The 26,425-nt window shown below is 34.6% G+C and overlaps 2 protein-coding genes across 9 annotated transcripts in view; one reads left to right on the top strand and one right to left on the bottom strand.

Moving 5' to 3' along the window:
- The first annotated feature begins 815 nt into the window (after positions 1–815).
- Positions 816–26,425, top strand: part of LOC128680048 (facilitated trehalose transporter Tret1-2 homolog) — a 28,706-nt gene continuing 3,096 nt past the window's right edge. Inside the window, exons 1-4 of one of the 6 annotated variants that reach the window (XM_053762704.2) lie at positions 816–983; positions 20,767–20,797; positions 23,750–24,116; positions 25,745–25,880. In XM_053762704.2, coding sequence (XP_053618679.1) covers positions 23,751–24,116; positions 25,745–25,880 — 502 coding nt within the window. In that variant the 5' untranslated portion in view covers positions 816–983; positions 20,767–20,797; position 23,750. Of the gene's footprint in view, positions 984–3,125; positions 3,353–16,066; positions 16,222–20,766; positions 20,798–23,749; positions 24,117–25,744; positions 25,881–26,425 lie in introns of those variants that run through there. The other 5 variants (XM_053762705.2, XM_053762703.2, XM_053762701.2 and 2 more) reach the window with 5 other exon arrangements.
- Positions 3,979–13,533, bottom strand: LOC128680049 (facilitated trehalose transporter Tret1-like). Of its 3 annotated transcripts, none has more exons than XM_053762707.2 (3): positions 11,852–13,533; positions 11,037–11,172; positions 3,979–10,858 (listed from the first exon to the last, which is right to left on the bottom strand). In XM_053762707.2, exons 1-3 carry the CDS (start codon positions 11,891–11,893, stop codon positions 9,606–9,608), a joined length of 1,431 nt encoding a protein of 476 aa, XP_053618682.1. In that variant the 5' UTR covers positions 11,894–13,533; the 3' UTR covers positions 3,979–9,605. The 3 variants fall into 3 exon arrangements, with proteins under 3 accessions (XP_053618682.1, XP_053618685.1, XP_053618684.1); XM_053762710.2 differs by lacking the exon at positions 11,852–13,533 and adding an exon at positions 11,679–11,810; XM_053762709.2 differs by lacking the exon at positions 11,852–13,533 and adding an exon at positions 11,317–11,533.

The raw sequence follows: 26,425 nt of genomic DNA, 5'->3' as shown, positions 1-26,425 counted from the left end.
ATTATTTGTGAATATACTAAAGGTAAATTATTTTTACAAGCTTTTATTAATAGATTAATCTGTACCTGGGTTTGTCTGTAAACAAATCTCGCAAGTTACCTACTTCTGATCTGTCTGCTTGTTCTACAGAGTTGAAATTTTTCGCGCCGCGTCGCTTCAGTTTTCCCAATTGATTGTTTTTTTTTATTTTTGTATCACTATCACTACTTAATATACTTACTTTATTCTAAGCTTTCTTCTCCACCAAAGTTTTTTGATGCAGTTTTCTCTGTTATTTAGACAGTTTATTCCCCAAGTTTTATAGACCTCGTGCGAAGCCGGATCGGGTCGCTAGTAGTATAATTATAACCAAACAAAATGAGCCAAGTGCATATCGAGAATTCTCCCATCTCTGAACCCACTAACATCTCGGCTTGCCCTCAGATTCCGATGGTATTCATTGAATTGCTAATTATATTGTAATACCTACTTAATGCAAATAAATTATTTTTGATTTGAACTGACCTGATGGTCCACTTAAGATCGGCTCCTAAATGGAGAACTCCCCAACGGTTTATTGTAGGGAGATGACTATTTTGTCACGCGTTGAATGCATGTTGAATGCAACAAGATATATCTGACGATAATAAAAGCTTGCAGCCAAAATGACATAATTGTAAAAAAAAAAGCCCGCGTTAACAAGGTGACCGTGACACTTCTCTAAATTTTACGTACCTATCCAAATTAGGTAGGCGATGCTGGATAATATGTTAAACAGCAGACTGTACTCTGTAACCATGTAACTATATAAGCGAAAAACATGGTGAATGGACTAATCTATATCGAAATTTCAAATCAAACAGAGCCGTGAGCAAGCTATAGTGACTAGAAACCAGTTATGTGTCATTTGACCGTAAACTTGGCATTGTGATATCGCGTTAAGTGGTTACCAGGCGGCCTGCGTTCAGATCACGGTCAATGCTTTTTGGAAAATCGCCAATGCTGTAAGTTTTCTGTTTAATTTGAGGTGGATATTTCTTATAGAGTGGGTTGTAAGGGCAAACGGCCCTTAGTGGTGCCTAGTGTAGGGCAGTAAAGGTCTCTGTCGTGGTTATATTTAAATGGAACTGCATTGGTTTTATGATGGGTGAGTGTTGAGTAAAAATTTGTTCTTTTTATTACACCACTGCTAAAAATGAGGAAACCACACCACCACGACGCCAACCACACTCGGAATAAGAAACCTCTATATACAATAACCTCATAATAAAGCTTTTACACATTGTACCTTAAAACTTTCTTGGGAAGTAGTTGTAAAAATATAGGTATTTTTCTATACTGCTACAATACTTGTCATTCATTCATTCTAGTTTGCGTTAAATCATATTCAATTCTTAAAATTAGACGTGTATTGAGGATGGTCATGTTATGAGATTGGCGGCCAAAACGACACAATTATTTTTAGATAGTAATATTTAACTTTTCTTTTTGTTTCCAAGCTTTTACGTTTCACCTGTCCATGAAGTAGATGTTACCTTAAATGCAACAAAAAATATTGAAAAGTTTTTTTTTTAAATTGAATGTTCCTCTCCTGTAGCAATAACTTTTTGCTTTATTACAAAAATACACATTTTGCTTTATTAAAAAAATACATATTTATTTTTAATCATTGCGGCTTCGCCCCCGTGAATTTTGCTCGGAACGGGGTAGTATTTTTCCGGGATAAAAAATATGTCCTTCGTATTCCTCACTACCTAATATATGTAGACAGGGTATATATATATATATATATATAAGAGGTAAAAAACTTATTAATGTTTGTAAAACACTTCCGCCCGCGGCAAAAAAGTACTTACTCAAAAGACACTCTCCAGCTGCTCTTTAAAAAAATCACCTCAACCCAACGCTCCATTTTGACGTGAATGACACGTACGTACAAGACAAACAAACACATTTATTATATTACTATGGAGTATGGATGTACATGGTCGGGATTTGACAGAATCGACAGTACCTCGTAATAGTATTGAGTACTTTTGAGAAGGCGAAAGTAGGTAGGTAGGTACCTGGTTACTTGCGCAAGAGACGAGTCGAGTGGTTCCGTCAGGTGAGTGATGTGGTGTGATGGATGAGTCGATATCGATGTTTTTTTTATTTAACCATCGTTTGATTAAGTCAAGACATCCTATGTCTAGATCTTGAATTATTTTCGATTGCATCGAGTGCGTAATAACAGTAGTACTTAAACATCAAAGACATTTAAAATTACCTGTCTATTAATTATATGAAATATTAATAATTTTGCTCGACAATGGATTCGATTAGAAATACGCAACGCGTAACCATTGTACAATACTGATATTGTTTACATATACGTAATATCATTGGAATCTGAGGGCAAGCCAAGATGTTAGTGGGTTTAGAGATGGGAGAATTCTCGATTTGCACTTGGCTCATTTTCTTTGGTTATAATTATACTACTAGCGACCCGATCCGGCTTCGCACGAGGTCTATAAAGCTTGAGGAATAAATTGTCTAAATAACAGTGAAACATCAAAACTTTGGTGGAGAAGAAAGTTTTGAAACAGACAGAGGCGGCGACTATGTTTTATTAAGTAGTCATAGTGATAGAAAATGACAAAAACAGTCAATTTGACTAAGCGTTTTGATTTAATCATAATTTTATTTCCGGGTTTAGTTTACAGTCACAAAAGACTGCCTGTAAATTAGTTATCAACCAATCTAAACGGAGATGACTTGGCAGTTTACCAAGACGGTAAAGTCCTTGGCTCTGTGTATTGGAATCGGCTGCTCATAATAAAACTGGGGCAAGAAAACATTGTGTGTGAGATATTTTTTTAATTTCTATAACGATACTTTTACTCCTACTGAGGAAATTACAAGTCAAAACCAAAGACTTCTTTAATAAAACGAAGTTTCTGGAACGTTAATACTAAAAGCTTTAAGCTAATACGAAAATTCGGGCTTCGCTGCCGTGAGAATTTCGAGATAAAATTTATGAGTTATTCCAGGTTACATTCTACCCGTGTGCTTATATATATTATATTATATGTATACATATATACTTAGGATATGTTATCCTGTTATAGTTATCGATATTTGTTTTTCATCGACATCTACATAGGGACATCACTAGACGTCTCCATTTGATTTGACCGCTCATTCAGAAACGAAGACACATATAGGATTGTTTAAATATTAACTAATGAGTTTATTTTTAGCATTTTATATTTTTAAGATCTTTGTGACGTTTTAATTATGAGAATGAGTGAATTTAGTGAAAACAGACAGCGGGACTGAAGGTGATAATAGGAGTTACTATCTTTGCAGCCAAGTCTGTGAAATATTAGAGGTTGGTATATATTATCTGTATATATTATCTGTATCGTGATTTAGTTGGTATGAAGGGTAGCTACACAGGTATTTAAACATAGCGGGGAATACTGCAATCTCATCTTGATGATTATTAATATTTAGGTATAAATGGAAATTTGATAATTATATGTCACTATGCTCGACAAAATATCATAGAGGATTTGTGCCTAATATAAAATCGCCATTAAGTAGATTTATATTTATCATTGTCAAGAAATTGATTATAATTACCAAGTTCGCTGAGGTGTTATATGAACACCTCAGCAAACTTGGTAAATAGTAATATAATGCTTGTATAAATAATTTTACACCAATTAATGTCAAGTATTTGCGCATTTATGTTCAATAAATAAACAGTAACGTAAGTAGTCGGCCCAATGCCTGACCTCAAGTAGAAACTACAGCACTAAATGTGTTCGGGGCCTATACTGAGAGGAATTGACTTGCTAATGTAGGATTGTGATGTTTTACTAGCTTTTAATTATCTTTAGCTAGCTTTGTTTCATAGTGTGTCAGTTTTTAACAAATGTTCAGTAGTTTTATGTGAAGGAGAAACAAACATCCAAGTTCACGCACTTTATCATTACGTGTGTATAGAACAAAGAAAGAATGAAAAACGTCTATTTGCCCAAACATTATTATGTACAATTGTACATAGAGTACAGTATGAATAAAAACAAATGTTAAATCAGAAAAAAGCCTATTACTTACAAGTTTTTAAATAAATAATGACCATTATAAAGATAAATAAAATAAATTCGGTTACTAAACATTAAAATTAAGAACTAACATTGGCCCACAACTAATTAAGTACAATTAAACAAGATAATATTCGTAGTCACATGATTTGCTATTTACACGTGTTTACAGAATGTGAGGGAGAGTATGATTGCATTATAAAGTCACTTTTAATTGTTTAATTATCATAAATCGTAATATATGTGGCTAGGTGGCTGTGGGGTTTAGGCCGCTCCGAATTCATTATCTACGATGAGATGGCCAAATAAAATGCTTAAAACTGCAAAGGCGGTTCAAAATTAAAAAAAAATCACAATCTTTTTAACTTTTTGCTGTTTTTGCAAATATAATGCCGAACTCAAATTATGTACTTATCATAAAATGTCCAGTGGTCTAAGTTGACCAGTACTAACTGTGTTTTTGATGAAAACACTCTGGGTGATAGGTGATCGAGCTGTCCGAGTTGACCAACTAGCCACCTGTATCAGATGCCGGTCTGTCTGCTACAATTTAACAATGTATTTTTGAATGCACTGGAAACAACTACGACAGCTTGGATTTCCAGTGCAATAAGACATGATATAACCTTTACTTCTTTATAAGCAAGATACATGTTTGTATATTATGTAATTTTATCATTGTATGTTTACTGGGAGTATATTTTTTGAACCCGTATTTATCAACTATCTGTTACTTTACCTATGGTTTTAGTTTAGTGGATCGTGAAAGGCCATCTTAACAGATGAACGGAATGACTCTTACACTTAACATAATATTTTAGAATGTTATTAATATAATTTTAATGACAATAGCTTGAAGTGAGAAGTCACGTGTAAACAGCTGGTATTTTATAACTAAGCACCTAAGCATGCATAACAGATAATATTTAAAAAACTCGATTTTTTTTGCCGTCATACATGACCGCCCGTTGTGATGGGGCATCGACCGCTCTAAGCTCTATTCCAAGGTCTGTATTTAAAACACTTCACTTCCTAATGCTTCTAATAAAAATAAATCTATTTTTTGAGACACTGTCAGAGATGAGGTCTCTATAGCTAGATTTATTTAGCTAAATGGGTATATTATATACCTGTTGTGGTTCGGTCGTGTTGTCAGACAGATAGAATTACATCAAGAAGAAAATGGCCACAACTTGTTCATGGTATACCAAAGAGTAACTAGACCAAAGTAAATAAAAGATAGCCAGTTAACCGTGGAAATTTTAAGATAAAATATAGGCTATAACAATCTTGGATAATGTACCTTTCTAACGGTGAAAGAATTTTTGAAATTGGTTCAGTAGTTCCGGGGATTACCCGCCTCAAACATACAAACTCACAAAGTCACAAACGCTTACCTCTTTATAATAATAGTATAGATATTAGTACATTATTTTGTAGAGATAGATGACCAGCAGTGATTTCTGAGATACCCACTCAACGCATGTTTACGGTAGGTAATCAGTACTTACTACTTAGATTTTTGTGTTTGGATGAACATAAACATCCAAATTAATATTTTTTAAATAATCTATGTATTGATGTGTTGATTATTTATTATCAGACACAATTTCAAGGCTATAAGTCCAATTACTTTACTTCCTAGTAATTCCATCTAATATAATTTTAATCAACAATAATGTTTCCCTACGGAAAATATACCATTTTTTGTTTGACAATGCATTTTTTAATTAACTTACTTCCTTACAATTGCACAATATAGCCCTATTATTAAATTAATGCTTTGACTCCTTGTTACGTTCCAAGTTTCCCAGGAACACGCCCACTTTGCCAGAAACATTGCTCGTTTTGAAGGAATGGGAACGGTCACCGGATGGCTATCGCCATCCGGAAAAAAAAACAGCCATTACCAATTCTGAAGGAACGTTCCCGGGAAAAGGCATTCCCTTAAAAATTGGGACGTTCGCCGGGAATGGGAATGTGGCCGACACATCACTAGTTACGACAACAATATTGATAATTTCTTATCCCTGGTGACGTAGACTTTGAAATAGATCTGTTTATTTGTGTATTGTAGTAACCAATTAACTCACAGTGAAAATCTAGTTTAGGCAATAAATACATTTTTTTTAATAAAAGTAATTAAGAACGGAGTCATGTATGGATTGAGTCACGGAATCTCTAGATACTTTGGCTATGGTTAGCTATCAATCTATGCTATGGTGATAGTTTATTGTCGATATCGAGAGTAGGCTTAGGAGTAGACAATATCGGCCGTCTACATTAGGTACTCTACAGATTTTAAAATTCTTTATTCTAGTTGGGATCCGTCACTTAGTGACGTCAAAAAATCTACAGCCGACTTCCAAAGGCGGTGAATAAGAAGCGGCGCAACAAAAACACTTCATTGCAGCCTTTCCTCCAAACTTATTTAACAACTGACGTGAAAACGTGTGCGTGTGAAGGTCTAATTTCTAAAGATTGGTATAAAAAAATCATAAGATTGATTGATTGAAGAATTTATTGTCAATGTCAAGTTTACCTCTTGTCCTTCAAAAGTTATTTCCCATTTTTTCAAACGTGATAAATAAATCGGAAAAAACTATCTTCGTCCTCACTACGTGACGCCATGCAGAGGCCATGAGCTTAGTTAGCTTCCTGTAAATTATTTTGTGAGTAAAAAAGTGACTGTTGTATATTTTTCATAGATATTTATGTTTTTATCATGGTCATAACACGTCGGCTTTTACTGGGCTTATTATTATTATGGACAGTGAGGTCCAGTCTGGTTCACAATTTTTAGATTTTAAAACTGTGCAACGCAATTTGACGCGGATTTTTTTTTGAACCGAGACGGGGGCTGTTAGTTTTTCATAAAAATATATAATTTAATCATATCAATTGTGCCAAAAATCTAATTGTTCTGTCTATTTATTTTTATTGAAGTTTAAAGGTTAAGGTTACCCAATTTAGTTTTCGATTAATTATCGCAAGAAGCTATATAACTTGTAGCTCACTGTACCTTTTTTGTTGGTTAAAAATAGCTTCTAATTGACACAATGTTTGGGTCGCAAAAACCACCAAATTGCGATTGACCACGGCCCAGCGTTAAATTGGCAAATTTTTGTGTCAAGAGAGTACCTACCTACCGAGATCCATTTAAGTACTGGTGTTTTAATTCTCACATGTACTAACTAGTTACAATAAAAACAATGGAATTTTTTGATTCCGTCGCCGCGTGTAGTGACGAGTTTCAGTTACACTTCGTTTATAAATCGGATTTGTTTACAAATATATAGATATATGAACTTTTTATTGTACCATTTACAGAGGAATCCTAATCCTAAGTACTAATACTATAAATGTGAAAGTAAGTTTGTTTGTTACCTCTTCACGCTTTACCTGCTCAGCCAATCTTCTTGAAATTTTGCACATACTTAGTTTGAAGTACGGAGAAGGAAATAGGGTAATTTTTGTCCCGAAATTCCCACCAGCCCCGGGGCGCATCTAGTTATTTATAATTCACTACTTTTTTTATACGCTGGCCTCGGGCTTAGTGGCCTCACGTCACCTAATGTAACTAAAACAATCGAGGATGAGTGGAATCTATAGAAATAAAGTTAGGAATAGACTCTTGGCGCATGTTTATATTTTATATCCGGCCATTGTAGGGTACTTTTTGAAATTGTATTGTTACATTTGACGTGTAGTCGTCTGTACGTGGCACTAATTTAACTTTTTGTGCACTTTATTGATTATGCTTCCTTATAGCCCGGATTTTTTACTATTTTTCCAATTCTGGGAACTGCGTGGCAGCTAAAAGTACCACAATTAAATATTTTTGTGTCCAGTTTTTCAATTCATTGGCTATTAGTTCGTGTAGAGTAATAATTCGACCAGTTTTATTAGTTTAATTGACACATCACGAATTTGCAGTAAAACTTCAAAAGTATGATTCTTTAATTCAGGGGAATTTCGTGTACTATTTCGTAATCACATCATAGAATCTAACTGTTAACCAAAATAACTTATCAAAAACAAGAAACAAAATCACAAATATAGTTAAATCATATTAGCATAGCGCAACGTGAGAATTTTAACTATAACTCACACATTCTTAAAAAGAAAAATTTCAGTTATCATATTTAACAAGAGAACGCCAAATGCATCGGCTAATAAACATAGTTATCTAATGCCGGCTTCAAACTATAGCGGAAAAGTTCGTCGAGCTTTGATGGACTCGGCATATTGCTGGTTTTTCATTGCGGTAAGTAAAACCACTCATAAAAACTACGCAATTTTCACGCATTCGCGTCGGCGTTCGGCGATAGTGCGGAGTCGATATAACATTGCACTACAGAAGCACTAACTATTCATGCAATTTTTTTAACTATGCGTCATTAAGTTAAACCAATTTAAGTATATTACACTCCTGTAACATTTCCACAGTCCAGTAATTCAAATGTTGATTTGATTAACCCTGGTTATAAATTAACCAAGACTGGTTTTAATCGTTATAGTAAATTGTATTGTGCCCAATAAAATAACTATTATCCAGTGTGACCAGAATCCAGAAGATATTATGAATGGAGGATGGGTCAAAAAGTCGTGAAATCTCTGTGACGTCATTTATGGATGACACCGTCCGGAAGACAAATGACAGCTCTCACAGAAGATTATTATTGTAGATTGTCTACCGCCATTCTCTATTATTTTATTTTATATGATTTAAGATCACTGCTATTGTCACGGCTAATTTCCGGCGTTTTGTTTTCATTTTTGCGTCCGGTATGCGTAGGCGCAGGCTCGATTCTCACGCGCACGCACAGCCGCTCACTAGGTAGCGCCACCATAACATGTTTATAAAACAAACAAAAAAATGATCTTGTAAAATTATGACACACTAGATAAAATATATTATAAAACAAGTTATTAAGTTTTCTTTTATATATCGTGGTTACCGTAGGCTAACCAAATTTTGATGGCTACCACCACCGTTTTCGGTTTAGTCAACTGTGACTTAGTACATGGTGTAATGGAAATCTATAATACCTACTTGCTTTCTAAAAAAATATATTATCTAGTTCACGCTGAATCAATATAGTATTCTTAAAAACTATGTTGTTTCGATTTTTTATTTACGAGTATTTCTATTTTAAGTATTTGGTTAGTTTTCTAATAAATGCAACACAGTAACAATGAAGTTAGCCAATCATAACTTAATGCTACTTTATATTACTTTACTACTACATTATTACATACTAATAAAGATTGCAAATAAGTCTACTTATTTTAGAAAAACAACGTTTATCATCACTTTACATAAGACCATGACAGTCGGGTGAGATATTGGTAGGAATGCAAAAAAACATCTTATCAATGACCATGAAATGACACTATGGAACAGTTTTTCCATAGAGTTTATCAAAAATACCGATAATATGACTTATGGCGTGGACAGTGAAGTACCTAGTTAAATGTTTAAATGATAACATTATCTTTGGTAGGGTTGCGATCTCACACAATTCATATCTACTCAGAAGATGTTCTTTTGCCTCGAAATTCTTCCTCGATATCTTGCAAAGTCCTGTCCTTAGTTTCCGGCAGGAAAATACCAACGACCACCAAACAGTACAACACTACACCAGCGTACAAACAAAACGTTCCATAAATATCCCAAGAGCCTAAGAAAAATAACACAGTCTTGGTATTTGCGAAGAGATTCATGGAAAAGAACAGCATACTGATTCCCCCACATAATCCTTTGTATTCCCTTGGAAACAGTTCACCCGCTAACACGTAGCTTATAGGAATCGCTCCAGTGGCTATCGTGAACATGAGGATGTGAATCAGGACTATGCCAATCACAGGAGAGTCAGCCACCAAGTCCTTTTGACTTGAGAATGTGTACGCTGCGATCGCCAGGAGCGCAACAACGTTCAGGCCAATAGTTGAAAACAACATCACTCTCCGTTTTAAGGTCTTTATGAACACCATTCCCAATAAATTTTCAAAAATCCTCAACGCTCCGACTATTATTATCATCAATGGGATATTTACTCCTGAATCTACCCCGACGACCCTCTCGAATAGATCTGTGGTGAACGATGTTATTACGTTTATACCACACCATTGCGCCATCGCGTACACATGAAACATTATAAAGATTGGCTTGTAAAACTCTTTCTTCTTCACCGCCTCTTTCAAATAATTCGATTTGGCCAAGATCTTTTGTCGAATCGTCTTATTTTCGTCAGTCTGTTCCTTTTTAGCCGCCATTCGAGCAGCAATCATATTCTCTAATTCAACGTTCTCCGAATCACCTCTCAGATACGTGAATACTTTCCGACACTCATCATACCTTTCTTTGTCTGCTAAAAACGTTGGCGATTCAGGTGAAAATATTACTATAATCATGTTAAATAAAACTATACCTATGCACACTAAAGCGCAGGTTTTCCAATAGAAATATGATCCTAAGGTTTGGATAACAAATATGGCAATACTCATAGTCACAGATATGCTCATTAGAAATAATCCACGGTTTTTTGGACTGGTGTATTCTCCGACCAGGACGGGTCCGAGGGCTGTGATCATTCCCATGCCTGTTCCTTGGAGAAAGCGCGCTAAGTAGAGGACGGAGACTGTGTTGGAGAGGACGATGCAGAGCCAGCCGGCAGCTGACACCACCAGGCTACACAGGTTGGCCGGCCGCCTGCCCAGCCTGCTCATGAGCATCGGGACGATGAAGTTGCCCACGATGACGGCGAACCCTGGTATGGAGGCTGAAAGGCGAAAGACAAGATTGTGTATTTTCTATATTCCATTATTAAACAAAAAACACAATAAATGAAATTAATTGGGAATTTATTATCCACCTTCGTGGATGTTAAAATTTTTTAAAATGCGTTGTTGTGACATTGGGCTCATGACTCGTTTTATTAATGATTCAAGTGATCATACCGATCCAAGAAGCTGAAGAGTCATCGATCTGGATGATGGAGTCAGGCTCTCGCAGCTGAGGCAGCAAGCCCGTGACGAAACCCAGGACGAGGCCCATCCCACCCATGTTCAGAGACACGCCGGACGAGACGAAGCACTGAAATGCATTGAATGAAAGAATGGTCAACAACAACGATAGAATGCGGACCCTGGGCTCCGACGCTCAACGTCTGCCGAAATAACCGGAAAAACGTTCAGATGAGAGAAATATAGAAGATTAAAATGAAAGAAGGTAACTCACGATCGTGAATGTTGAATTGCCTGTGCAACGAACAAGAAAAATGAACAGTTTACAAATGAAGTTTTGCTTTAAAGACACTCAAAGAAGAATCAGTTCAGCCACATCAATAGAAAACATAATATAGCATAATAAACATAGAAATGTGTATTAAAATGATTTTCTGACTTAATAATGACTTAGTAGCTCTAGTAAGTACTGAAAGTGATGTATGTTCGAATGTTTACAAAAAATATATGCGGGATTATCAAAGGTTACCTTATTTGAGAATTGAGTTAACTTAATTGTCAGATCAGAATACTTCAAATAACTGCGTAATTATATATAACAGAACATAATTATCAAATATAAGTTTAGGTACATACTTTTTAGGTGCTTATAGTTAGTTACAATAATGATATCACTTCACATGTTCTACGAGACTAGGAGAAGATATTGAAGGGCATTTTAATTACTAAAACAGTACTAAAAATTAGGACAAGCATTTAAATTTTAACTAAAACAACAGATGTGAACATCACTAACCAATGTTACTCACTTGGATCATAAATGGGGATAGCCGGCTATTTTTAGCTTCCATTTTGTTACAATTCTATGCCAAGACTACAGAATAAAGTTCACAGTCACAATTCCATCATGAATCTCATGAATTCACTGTTTATTTGTTGAAATCTGACGAGCACTATCAGAGAGGAACAAAGCGACACTATTTAGCTGTATATTAAATGTGTAATATGAATTAATAAGCCGCATATCCACTGAAACTATATATAGTCTATGGTAATATATACGCTATTATAACTACTAAACGCGTAATACACGCGAGTCACGGGAGAGACGTGGCGATAAAAACACACAATTCCCGCCATCTAATATTACGCAATTTAGAGCAACATTTTTATCTGCTAGTGTACAGTATGGGAGCTATAATTTTCAGATACATTTTTCAGCTATTATTTATCGAAATTATACATTAATATCGTAAGAATTTTGCCGGACCAAGCAGTGGATTTACGATGTGAATTTGGCGAAGTTCATCCCAGGACTCAGAAGGGTTACAAAGGGAATAAAAAGTATGCAAATGGACCTGTTTTTGAACAGGAGACTCGTTTGGGGAGCGGAGCACACAGTCTTTTAAAATATCAGCCAACGCGGTGTTATGACAGCCATACAAATGATTGCAATATCCGACGATTTTGCTGTTGTATATAATTTTATGCTTGGTTGGTAGGGTGGTTGCTTAGTTTTAATGTGAGTGATTGATTAAACGCAAGGAAAATGTGTAAAATGCTTAGATTTTTAACATAGCTTTACACATTCACTGAAGGATGACTACACTACACAGTGATTGGCTATTTATTTAATTCACTAGTCGTTTGAATATTTGTCGCAAATTCTACACATACTTTCAATAATCAATCATACTTTCATATATCATATATAAAGAGCCAACACATCAATAAAATACTCCATATTAACAAAAGAGACTTAAAAGAGAGAAGATGCAGTAGTCTAGCTATAGCTACTCCTCTCTGCTTCGGGGGAGTCTAGGCCTTATCTGAAATCTTTCGAGTGTCAATGTCGTGGTGGAGATAATAAAATGGTATCAACGATATCGTCGCAAGACCCGAATTATACTATCGGACGTTTACACAAAAGTATTTCACTTGTTTTTTTACGCCATAGTTGCTTATGAGATTTTGAAGATAGGAAACATTTACTTGTGGTCCAAGGGCCCACGTTCAAATTCTTGGCCGATGAGTCCGTTTCATGTTTAGCAATGGTGGTCCAAAGATTTCAAGTTAAGTTGTTTGTATCCCAACCTGTCTTATTTATGGTAGTATTCATTCATGGACAATCTACTCTTTGCGGTCTTTCTTCTTTGTTCTTTTCGGGTTTGCATTTTCACTTCTTACCATCGAATAGATTCGAAATGAGACGCAGCGAACCAATCACATTGCAGTGTGGTTGTCGTTGAGTTACAATAGCGCAATGTGATTGGTTCTCTGAGGAGAGAGTGAGACCGAGAAGTGAAATGCAAAATGCAAACCCGCACTTCGCCCACAGAAAGTCACCTGAAGGCATCTGACATGACGTTTACGACCGGGTCTAATGACAAGTAATATCGTGGAACTTAAACTGTCAACCAGTGTGCCGGTTTCCTTACGATGTTTTCCCTCACAGGAACCAACTGGTGGTCTATGAGAACTACTCTATACATTAGTTAGATAGATATATAAACTCATGTGGTACTGTGCAGTTATAAAAATAGTCGGAAATCTTCGATAACCTTCAGCTAATGTGTAAAATGGAGAAGAGAAACTGTAAAACTAATGTTTTTGGAAGTTTTGTTATGTTACTGCTGAAAGTTTAGTCTACCTATGTGCCAAATTCCATTAAAATCGGTACAGTAGTTTTTGACTTCTTCCTTACAATAAAAAATAATAAAATAAAAAACTATCTTTCGCTTTGTAATATTAGTATGTACACGTCTAATGTTCTATGTACAAGAAATTAAAATGAAAAATGTGTTGGAATTAATGGAAAATGTAAGAATTTATCTGGGCAAACCGAAATGATGAATTGGAACGAACTCACAGGAGCACCTCCTGTACACTCGTAGCACGTGGAATATCACGCCTTTTATATTTTTTTGATCCGCCGCCATTGCCATCAAAGGCCGTCGCGTAGATATCCATAAATTTTTCATTGATCGTCCATTCGATTGCCTTGCTCGCTTTTACGCGAATGACTAAACTGTTAAGTATATATTATAAATAATTATACTAGGTATTCGACAAAGATTGTTTATTTTGGGCTGGTAAATTACGAGCAAAATATATTTAAAGGTAACAACAGCAAAAATGGTGGATGACAGAATTTGTTTTGTGGAAAACATGCACAGCGCAGGCGCGAGCCCGTCGTCACAGCGCATGCGCGTAGACAGTCCATACGGGACTTTTTCATTACAATAAAAAAAATAAAATACTACAATCGCTTTATAATATTAGTCAGTGGACTAATACGGTCGATTGTCGCTTGCATCGATCTCACAAGGAACTAAGGTAATGCGTATCAATCCTTACTAATTAAAAAATATGAATTTGTTTGTTTGTTTGTCTCTCTTACGTCAAACTAGTGCATTATAGGTGATTTTGAAAAACATAGTAAATTATACACGGTTGAGAGGTTAGTTCGAATCCTATACGTATATTATATATACAAATCTGACTCATCTTCAGCTATAAATAGTTTTTTTTCAGACCACCTTGCTTCCGTCGAAGGAAAACATCGTGAGGAAACCTGTACATTGGTTGACAGTTTAGCTTACTAGTTTGTATGCGACTAAATGCCACAAAATGTTGAAACGTCGCAAAAATCATATCAGATGCCTTTAGGCGACTTGAATAAAATCTAACACCAAGGCTTGACTCTTTCTCATCACCCTTAGTTGTCCTACGACACCTCGCCGCCGCGCCCTTGCGTATCGCGTAAAAAAATAACTTTTGAAGAGTCGACCGGCTCTGATTTTATGGCCGACTGCCTGCCTGACGTCAACCCTCTTTAGGAAAGTTGTTGCCTATTATCTTTCAATGCGTTGTCCCCGGGCATCGGTTTGCCAAAGTTAGAACGTTCTTCACCTGCGCTTTGGAAGTCGGCAATAGACTTAGATTTAAGTTTTTTTTTACGTCATAAGTGATGTATATCATCCTATATTGAATAAAGAATTTTGAATTTGCGTTTATCCATTAGTTGCGGCTTCATACGTCATCCATGGGAGGATACTGAGTGTTCCTATACTCGTGCGGAAGTAACACGCCATAGTTGACCCGATAAAGATATAAATCACCAAAAAAAAATGAGAATCCTGAGACCTGCCCCTTCACGAGTTGACGCATGGGTCAGCCATAGCGAAGCTAAGGTATGATAGTGAGAACCTCACGAACCCTGAATGCCCAACAGGCGCGCTGACCATTATACCTCAGAGGTCGTCAGAGGTCATAAGTTGAAGACTGATAACCCTGGACTGAATGAGGAAGTAGTTCATCCAGGAACTTGGTGAAGTTGTGTATAAAATATTAAATAATTGTTTAATGAGAGAAGAGGTCGGCGAAAGTTGTGACGGCTGGTGGCACTCACTGATCACTGTTGTTGTTGATCACTAGTGTTGTGGCTAGGGTTTAAATATATCGATATTATTAGAGGATAGGTCGATCCTGCATAATTCACTTTGTAACTAAGTAGTTTTAATTATGGATATTCAATTCCTTTATAGACAATAGAAATGTGCAGTTGATAGTAATTTAAATGTTCCTTATTTTGTCCATTTTCATAAATGTCAAATGCTAACTTACATTTATGGAAGAAAAATATTTCTTCCATAAATGTAAGTTATATAATATTTCATTTATATCCTTCGAATATATGGACCCATTCCAATTATTAGGAGTTACATATAACTTACATATCAAAAACATCCAGGCTCCATTTTTATCTAATTCAGCCGAACTGGCATGGTCTCAATAGCTCAGTGGTCAAGAGGACTGTCCCGGATAGACAGGGACGTGGGTTTAAATGCATGGGTATAATAGTTTCATAACTGAATACGTTAGTAGATACCTACTTTCAATTTAATTTGATAATAATAAGTATTTTATTTTAAAATTAAATTGAAATTGATTCGTTTGGAACTTGCCGAAGGATGCGAAAAACATCGATAGTTTCCCAACACTAGTGTCGCGTGTCTGCAATGTGAATGGAAGTGTGTATCAGTCAACTGATTGTCATGCAACCAACTACTTGTCCGTGAGATTGTTATACATCATTCGATTGTTTTGCATTTATTTTTATTTGTGTGAGTTTGATGAGTGAAGATCGGAGAGGTTACAAGTGAAATTAAATAATCAGGTGGGTTGTGTTTGTATGGTTCTATTAGTTAAATATTAATACATATTATATTAAATACATATTATATTTAATAATTCAAAAATATGAATTTAATCAAGAAGATTTTCACACAAATGTCTCGTGTACTGTCCATAAAATTTTATACAATTAAATACAGCTCATAATAATTTGTACATATTATATTCATTTACTTTTAGTTTGTAATTTAAATAACTTAAATGGGAAACTGAAATAAATTATTATTATTAAAATGTAGTAACTTATTAGTTACGTGCGTGTGGTCTGAGGGCCCACTTCATGAAATTCGTTACTATATTCTTACTAAAATATATTTAAATTAATAATAAATTAAATAATATTTTTTTTATGTATCCAATACGGAACATTTAATAGTGCCGGCAGTGTATAAACATAATTCACCTAAACCTACAGGAATCACACTATCCATTGGTGAGAAACGCATGAAAATCCGTATAGTAGTTTAGGAGTTTATCGCGAACAAATGGATAGACGCAGCAGATGACTTTATAATTTGTATAAGGAGATCTAGATCGGTTTGCATTTCTAGGTGCATCGCTCAGAACACACAAAACATCCTTGCGTCTAGAAATTTATTGAAACGGATGTTCGTTGCATTTTTTAATTGGAGTAGGCGAAGTAGAAAAATAATTAGGTATATTAGGTATATATAGGTAATAGTTATAAACAATACTTTAATTTTTAATAATATGTAGTTACCAATTTTATGCAATTTTGTTAAGTTTTTATTATATGATGTATATTATTATCTACATATAATAGTCCTAGCGGTCCGCGTTAAAACCATAATAAAAAGTAGCCTATGTTACTTCTCAAGATGTCATCGATCTCTGTGCCAAATTTCATCAAAATCGATCGTAGCTTTTGGGTTTGTATTACAAAGAAATTAATATACAAATGTTTTCTCTTAAAATATTAGTATGGATGGCTATACCGGTTATTTTGTTATATTTACATATAAATAAATAAATATATGATAGTTACCATCATCATCATCAATACATATAATAAAATTGAAGAAAGGCCATATTTGTACATTGGATATTTTTTAAAATTCTTCGTGGAATATACTTAGTTACTGATATAGATGACGAAAATATAGTTTTGGAAATTTTTGTCTGTCTGTCTGTCTGTCTGTCTGTCTGTCTGTCTGTCTGTCTGTTTGTCTGAACGCGCATCACTCGAAATCTACTGGACCGATTTGCTTGAAATTTGGTATGTAGGTGTACCTTATATACCGGGTTAACATCGTAAATACATTTCATCCCGGTAAATGGTCAGGTTCCCATAGGATAATTGAAAAACTAATCTTGTAGACATTTCATCCCGGAAAATGAGGCTCATTTTCCGGGATGAAATGTCCTGAAGGAAAATTAAAATAACAATCCACGGAGCCGATTTACTTTAAAATGTTGTAGATAGGTGGAAACAGAATATAAACAATTTTTTTTATCGATGAAAGTCTGATATAGATATAATTAGAAGGTATCAATTTTCAATTTAATTTTGTTATATTTTAGTTTTGAACATAAAGACAATAGATAGCGCCACCAAGACTTAAAACGCGCTATGGTTTCGCTCAGACAAAATGATATAATATATATATTGTACTTCCGAAATAAATCACTAGATGGCGTCACTAAAACTTTGAAATCTCTAAATCACGCTATGGTTTCTCTCTCATAAATCCATACAAATATTATAAAGAGCGTTAAGTGAGCGTAAGCGTTTGTGTGTTTGTATGTTTGGGGCGGTTAATCTCCGAAGCTACCAAACCGATTTCAAAAATTATTTCACCATTAGAAAGCTACATTATCCGAAATTGCTATAGGCATTTTTGTTTTGAAATAAATATAGCCAGATCAATCAACATTTATAAAGTAATCCAAAAAACAAAAGCGCTAACGAAAATCTTTACATTCGTGCGCTGCCCTACCATTGATTATGCACACAATGTACTACAAAAATGTAGGTTTTTAGTAGATCCATAAAAAAGTCCGCGACAATACTATCCATCTTTTATAATTAAGTATCTATAAGGCATTTTATATGTAAAAATTCTGTAAATTAAAAGGTGCTTTTTTACAATTATTATTACACAAGCATATTAATTCTTATGATTAAGAGTATTGAGTAAGTTTTAAGATTATTTCATCATCAAGAGAATTTCACGACGATAAATTTTGTCCTTTACAGCACATAAATTGTATTAATAGATTCTGAAATATCGTGAAATTAAAAAATACGCACGCGGAATTATTTTAAGTAGGTAAGGTAGGTAGTGTTGTAGGTAACACGGCACGCGGCGACGGCGGCTCGCGATGTAACGCAGAGCGCGGTCACAGCCCGCAACGAAATCGTAAGATTTTTTACTTGATACTTATGTGCACAAGGTATATTTTATTTATTTACGTTGTATTCATACAAAAATTGTTATCAGTTGTCAGAACGACTTTCTCTGTCTACTTTATTTAATTCTTTATTAAAACTAAATTTACAATACAATATAAAATAATATATTTATTGCCCATAAAAACAATATTAGTACAAAATAATACAATTGTGCATACATATGGACCAATGGTGGTCCTATTGCTAAGCAATATCTTCCAGCCAGCCTTTGAAAGAAAACTGGGTATAACAGAAGAGCGTAGGCGCATTGTGGGCGCAGTATGTATCAATATATTATATGATAAGTATATAAAACTCTTCCCTTACTGAGTGACTGACTGACTCACTGACAGACAACGTACACCCGAAACTGCTGGGCGGGAAGCTGAAATTTGGCATGTGGGTGAGTGTATGTGAGCACTAAGAGAGGATTTTTGGAAATTCTACTCCGAAGGGGGGTGAAAGGGGTGAAAAATTGTAAATATAAAAGTTCTACACCGTTCAAGTTAGCGACTTGAAAATTTGGATTTTGGTTGTTTACAACAAAGTAATGAATACGTGTTTCAGATTTTTCTGAAAATTAACCCTCAACCCCTTCAAAAGTGGGGTGAAAGATTGTATGGGATTTAATACAATTTTCAAGATAAAAAGCTGAAAATTGGCACACTTAAATTTTGTAGTAAATAACAAATAATAGTAAATACAAAAATGTTTATTTTACGTTTATGGTTAATAAGAAAACCGGACGTAAAACGCAATGGAAAATGGGACGGCGACGCGTTGCAGAAAGCGGGAGTCGAAGCGGGAAATGGGAAGGAGACACGTAGTGGGAAACGGGACGGGACACATTGCGAAATATTTTTCGCAAGATGGTACAATATGTAGGAAACGCTACGGCATATCTAGATTACATAGCAGGAAGCGGGATTGGACAAGACAGCGGGAAACAGGAAATTGAACTAAAGATGAGAAAAAATGCTAATTTGAATCATATATGTTTACCAGTCTTACAGAGTACACGATAAAAAATTACTGAGATTTTGCTATGAAATTCAGGCGGGCGAAGCCGCGGGCAAAAGCTAGTCCTTAATAAGCCTTATTTTAACATAACTTCGAACTAATTTAGATATGCAAACACGATTAATGTTTTTGCATATCTAAATTAGTTCGTACTTTTCACTAATTGTTAATTTATTTAATTATGTCAGCATTTAGATAAAAACATGACCGCTGTTCGTCCGTCTGTCAGGCTGTTACCATAGACCAACAAAAAGAAAAAATATAATCATGGTTCTTTATCTGCTGGGTCAAGAGATCATCAGGAGGAGTTGGTACTCAGAAATTGTGTGACATCATTTAAATCATGTGGCTAAACAAGACTGGCACGTAAAGTGATTACTTTTACTCATAAACAAGTCGGTAAACAGACGTCTTTGGAGAAAAGGCTGCGGTGAAGTTTGTTGCACCGCTTCTTCACTTGCGCTTTGGAAATCTAACTAGGAATACTACGGTTCATGAAACAGCTTGGTGACAGACAGACATACGGACAGTCTTAGTAATAGTTCCGTTTTACCCTGTGTATCTGGAGTCATAAAAATGAATATTGCCTGCCATACATATAATTATAAAAAAGACAGTTCCTGCAGTTTTTTACCTCGAGGTACCGTGTCCAGGATGAGTATACCACGTTATGTTTCATTATAATACGTGAATAAAATATACATGTATCTACTAGTGACACTGCTTTATCATTTATCAGTAACTTTTGCATTCGATCATCAATAGGATAGAAGGCGTCATGCATTACCCAAGGCACTGACATGGGGTCACTTACCTCACAGTAACAGGTAGAGTAATGCGTGTGAATAATATGTTTTTGGTACAAGGCAAGCTAGATTGCATCGCAAATGTATTAACATAAGGAAACCCAGTGCTAATTTTAGATTTTAAACTTTGTTGTGCTAAATTTCCAGATGTCAACATGCCATTCAAGTTATACTTTCTTATTTTTTATTTAACGATGAACTTCAAATTCCCATACGCAAGATGGGATGGGATTTTTTAGTTTTTACCTGTCCAAGCTTTGTCTATTCCACAAATTTTCTTCTTTTGTAGGTACACATCGGAGAAGGACAAACTCACGCGGGTGAGTCTTCCGGCAAAAGCCCTCTTTCTTTATTGTCCGTCTCATTTTCTTTTTAAGATATTATTGTCTTTATTTTTCAATATATGTTCAAGTTCAGTAGAAGTATTTTTTTGTGCATTGTTATTTATATTGCGAAGAAACCCAATTTGAGCCATTGCTACATAAATACAGTAGGTTCCTGTAGCAGACTAGTGACACACATAGACCAACATGAATTAAATAAACAATATTATTTGTAGAACAGAAAAACATGATCTTGAAAAAATTTATCAACGCAAATTTTGTTATCAAACGTTGAGACGAATGTAATTCTGTCCTCTGAGATAGCTTTATCAACATCAAGGTTCATTACAATCAGAATATACATTTATTATGCGGAAATGGTAAGGAGTATGATATATAATCACACATACTACATGTTATTATACTTCTTGCTCTTTACCAAATACCAATTTAGATGGAGTCGGCTCATCATGTCCTTTCCTTCCACAACTGTCTTCCTGTCATACCTTCGTTCTCTTTTAAGACTTCATATAATTCCTTACACACTCCTTCCGTATTCCTTTTAAGAGAGAAAAAACAACCCAATTTTATTCATATTCATGTCTTTTCAGTCAGGTGCGTCTCTTCCCTTCTCATTATATGTCTGAGATGTTCTGTCCTCTTAACTATTTACTACCGGTGTAACTGATTTGGTATATACACACACGTTGTGTATTAAAAGGATAAAGTTTGTCATTCAACTCACTTCTAGATATTTAGTTTGTGCAAAATTGCTACTTGTATACACACGAAATGGTAAGACACGGTATCTTGGGTATCAATAAAGTTGATATCAATTAACACATCTAAAAATTGTTCTAGTAAAGTTTTTACAAGGGTTGATATTAAATTGAAACTTCACACAAAGGAATTACAGTTGCAAGATACCATACTATACCACTTCGTATGTATACCAGGGTTAACACCCTGTATTTAGCTATTCCAAATTCTAAATCATGTTCATAAAAACCTTTTCTTTGACTAGGCGGAAATAGTCGAAAAATTTATACTGTTAGAATAAAAAATTTCTGAGAAAAGATGAAAAAGAGAGATGTTCTCACTGGCTCATTAATCACTTATACTTAGTAATCGATACACTTGATACGTCATTTTCATACTTAATACGTATTTACCCGTAGTTCGTAGTTGCATAATCAGCGCACGCGCACATCATACAGCCATTGTTTGGGCCTTGAGCTAATTATTTTATAAGGAATATCATTACTCAACTGCTCAAAAGGAGTGTTGTGTTATCGGATTTCAATAAGGCTATTGATTCAACTTCGATTAGGTAAAATATTTTTACTGGCAAAAAATTTGGTAGATGTCTATTCTATGCATCCATATGTGTATCTGTTTGTATACATGTACCTACCTGAGTTTTTTTATTCAGGAAGAGTGAGTGCAAACACAAAAATAATGACTGTTTACACCGAAATTTGTATGATTATTTAAAAAGTGATGTGGAGAGCGTTGACTGATTCTTAAAGATTAAATTGAATCAAAAATTAATTGAATAAAAAATTAATAATACTATAGCGGAAATTGGAATCGAAATGAAAGCCGATCAAAAAACCAAGAATTAGATCACAAATATTTATTATCCTCGAGTTAAGTAGTCACTATATTTATCTACTAGTGATGGGGTTTATTCGTTTTGAAGATGTGAAATAAAATATGGTTTGTGAACAAAACGAAAAGGTAATAAAAAAAAACAAACATCCAATATAAAATCAAATGTTAGAAGAATTAATAGGAGTTAGTCTATGATATATAAAGATATGATTAGTGTATAGAACTATGAATAATTCAAGACAATTGTACAAAGTGATCAAATCTACTCAGTACGCTCACGAGGCATAATGTTATGTTTATCTGTTAAAGAATCTCTATTGGCTTCGATTCTCATAAATTGGTCACGATGTAAGCAACCGTTTAATTAACTGTATCTTGTTAAACGTTTTATCAGTAACATTTTATGATTACTTCAGCTCTAGATTTATGGATCTTATGAATATAAAAGTAATAAATTAAATACATATAATTAAGTGCAATACTTAGGTATAATATAAATGATGTGAGTTTGAGATTTTTTTTTACATTAATATTTCTTGTTTTAGAAAATACAATAACTATCTTATATATATAATAACAAAACTGAAACATAATGAGCTGGCAGCAAATCATGCTGATGCGTTTGTATCTTGAAGTTTTATCTAATGATTGAAGGTACAGTGACGACATTCTCATTAAGGTTGTTCCAGTCTGGTACTACACGATAATAAATAACAAGTTTTAGTAGGTATATAGGTAGTCTATGTAATGTATCGTACCGCATAATTTGGACAGCTACATAATTTGCGCTTTATTATGAGTCATAGCCGTGTTCACGTGGTATAGGGGTCTAAACTGCCTGTAACGAACAACTGTTATCAAATTCTAACTTCTCTTTTCGAATGTGGCTAGAAACTCTTCGTTCTATAGGTGTCCTGGTTCCAGGTCGTTCCCCTCTTGATAATAAATCAGAAATAATGTTATCTCACTCAAAACAGACAAAGCATTGTATTCACTCCGAGTGTGATTTGAACGTTGCGATAAATTTTACCGCCAAACAAATAATTTTTAAAAATACAGTCAGCTATTAAATAAATCTTAACTTAAACTGATGCATTCTCTTCTCCAATTCTACGCTACGCTATTGATTTTGATGCGGTTTTCACTTCTTGGTGGTATCCGACCGAAGGTAGATTTTCGCCGAAAGATGATTATTTACAGAAGGTTTAATTTTGTAGATATTTCCAAGGCCTTTTCTTTGAAAATTATCTCTCAAATGTCTCTTCTAAAAACTATAGACTATAGGATAAAATATTCGCCAGAATTTGTGCAATTAATTTATCTATTTCATTTCAGAATGGTAGAAAATAAAGGTGCCATAATGACAGAAGGTACAGACCTACCACCGGACAACAAATCGGCAGTAGAAGACCAAATATCAAACGTAACGGAAACATATAGAAAGCTGGAGGAAACTGTGGACATAGATAATCAAAAACACAACCAACATATAGACACAGAGGCCAATACAAATGAAGATACGAAAAATGTAACAAACAAATTAGAATTTAATAAACCAGATGAAGGGAATGCAACTTTATCAAATTACGTACAAAATATAATGAATACAAACGGTGGTCTGGCAAACGATAAGGCCGATAAAGATGCGACTCTGCTGGCTGAGTCGAGGACCATTGTCAGATTCTCACCAGTTATGAGACAGGTAAGAAATAAACTATCGAATTTCAGTGTAATCACAAATAACACAATTTTATTCACCAAATGTGTGTGAAAATAGAAAGAAACACATGACAGAAGAAATCAAAGGGCACAGCAGTCTTTTCCTCTTTCTTTTTATTTATTTGGCTCAACAAACAAACGACAAAGTTTTGCCTATGAAGTAGGTACCTACCTAGTAATATTATACGAACCTGTTATCTGCTGTGTCTATGTCACGTCACATATTTGGAATTTTATGTTATTCCGGGTACAATAATGTATACTAAAGTGCAATAACTTTTAGAGTAAATATATTTAGACAAATAATAATAAATATATTAGGACAAATCACACAGATTGAGCTAGCCCCAAAGTAAGTTCGAGACTTGTGTTATGGGATAGTAACTCAACGGTACTATATTTTATAACAAATACATATATAGATTTATATTTAAAAAATGGTAAGCCCTTCTGGCATAATAGGGACCAACACTGTTTGTATGAGTTTCTTTCGGCATTTCTTCTCAGCAGTGGTCGTTCCGAAATGCTAGTAGTTTTTAGCTTTGGTAAACATCATTTAATTTAGAATATGACGTGAAAAAGTGCCTGTGAAGGCCTAATTTCTGAATAAATGATTTGATTTTGATTTAGATAAACATCCAAGACCCGGGCCAATCAGAAAAAGATCATTTTCCATCATGACCCGACAGGGGATCGAACCCAGGACCTCTTGGTTCAGTGGCAAGAACTTCACCACTGCGCCACCAAGGTCGTCAAAAGGACGATAGCTATACCGTATTTTTTTATTGTTCTGATTATTATTTAGGTATTTATTTACTATGGCCTTGTAAATATTTATTATCCAATGAACTTAGGCAACAAATAGCAAGTAATCATATCAATTACTTTATCTAAGATCTGATTGCAATACTTGCATCGTAGTGAGCCTAGATAATAAAACAATGCATTGGTTAGGGCGTTATCACACAAGCGACTTGCGTGATTCCAAGGTGACCATTAAGGTATCAATATACCTGCAGTGTTTTTGATGATCAGATAGTGTGAAATGGATATAGCAATAAAAATTATTTTCAATGCCATTGTCAAGAACATTGTCGTTTGTTTTACATTTCAAAGCAATTGACTACCTAACTAGATATAAAATAAAATGTATACTTAAGGTAAGTATTTCAATAAGCAAATAAAATAATTAATTGTCAGTTTTATCTCGAATATATTAGGAACGTTTTTTGACTCCAAAATCCGTGACGTCATAAATACATTACTGTCAAACAATTCCCCTATAAAATTTCAATCAAGTCAGATGCCTTAATCTGACATGACATGACTAACATCTGCAGTCAAGCATAGAAACTAATCTGAAGAATATAAATGATGGACAAAGGAAGTCGAACCACGTGGCCAAATCGTTCTTTTTCTGAGTTACTAATTCCAGCAATGGCTAAATGATTGTTAGTTATATAATATTACAGGACTTTTTTAGATTTTCCTATTGACTCATGAGGACACAAAGGGTGAGAAGGGAAGCCTATTTTTAGGGATAGAAGGGAAGCTTATTTTAAGTTTTTCTCTCAATCTCATTTTAAAAAACTTGTCATTGTTTAATTCCAGTCGCTAGCAGCCATGTCGTCCATCTTGCTTAGCTTCACGGCGGGGCTCACGTCAGGGTACTCCGGAATACTCCTGCCTCAACTGGAACGGCCAGGGAGCCCTATACTCATTGACGAGACCACCAAGTCTTGGATTGGTATGTGCATCCAAAACATGTTTCTATTTTACGAGTTTTAAGAAAATATTTTTCACCTGTTGGCAATTCGGCAGTGCACATGGTATCATTTTTGACGTCAATAAATGATATAGTATATATATATAGTAGATATAGTATTATCACACTGAGTTGAATAAAGAATGTTGACCTTGTCTTTGTAATTGTCTTTTGAAAGTTTTTGAAAGGATCAGACGTTTGAATCTCAACGTAATCAACTTTCTTAGACCCGCTTGGTATGTTGGGTTATGCCTCCTGTCTGGACGATGTAATCTAATTTTAATAACCATATTGGATGTACTCCTTTTAATCATATATTGTTAAACATAGAGGAAGATATTGTCGATGTGGATATCTATGTAAAGCGTAGCATACTTTTTCATTTAATTTTCCACGATTCATGTTGGTTGATCGATATCATTTCTCATTGGAAACATAATAAACAGTACAATTAGGTGATAAAATACATTGTAATTCCATTGCATCTTAGAGTTGCATAAATACACATATAATTATATGTCCTTATA

This window comes from Plodia interpunctella, chromosome 23 (assembly GCF_027563975.2).
Source record: "Plodia interpunctella isolate USDA-ARS_2022_Savannah chromosome 23, ilPloInte3.2, whole genome shotgun sequence".
NCBI classification, from domain to species: Eukaryota; Metazoa; Arthropoda; class Insecta; order Lepidoptera; family Pyralidae; genus Plodia; species Plodia interpunctella.
Note: the sequence above shows the minus strand (reverse complement) of the source record. Positions and strands in the feature narration are given on the sequence as shown.

What these genes read in the sequence shown, in the direction of transcription:
- LOC128680049 (XM_053762707.2), bottom strand. Translation starts at nt 11,893, where the DNA reads ATGGAAGCTAAAAATAGCCGGCTATCCCCATTTATGATCCAA. An exon ending in TATCCCCATTTATGATCCAA is followed by an intron (nt 11,173 to 11,851) that starts GTGAGTAACATT and finishes AATGCATTTCAG; the next exon opens with TGCTTCGTCTCGTCCGGCGT. An exon ending in CTCTTCAGCTTCTTGGATCG is followed by an intron (nt 10,859 to 11,036) that starts GTATGATCACTT and finishes TTCGCCTTTCAG; the next exon opens with CCTCCATACCAGGGTTCGCC.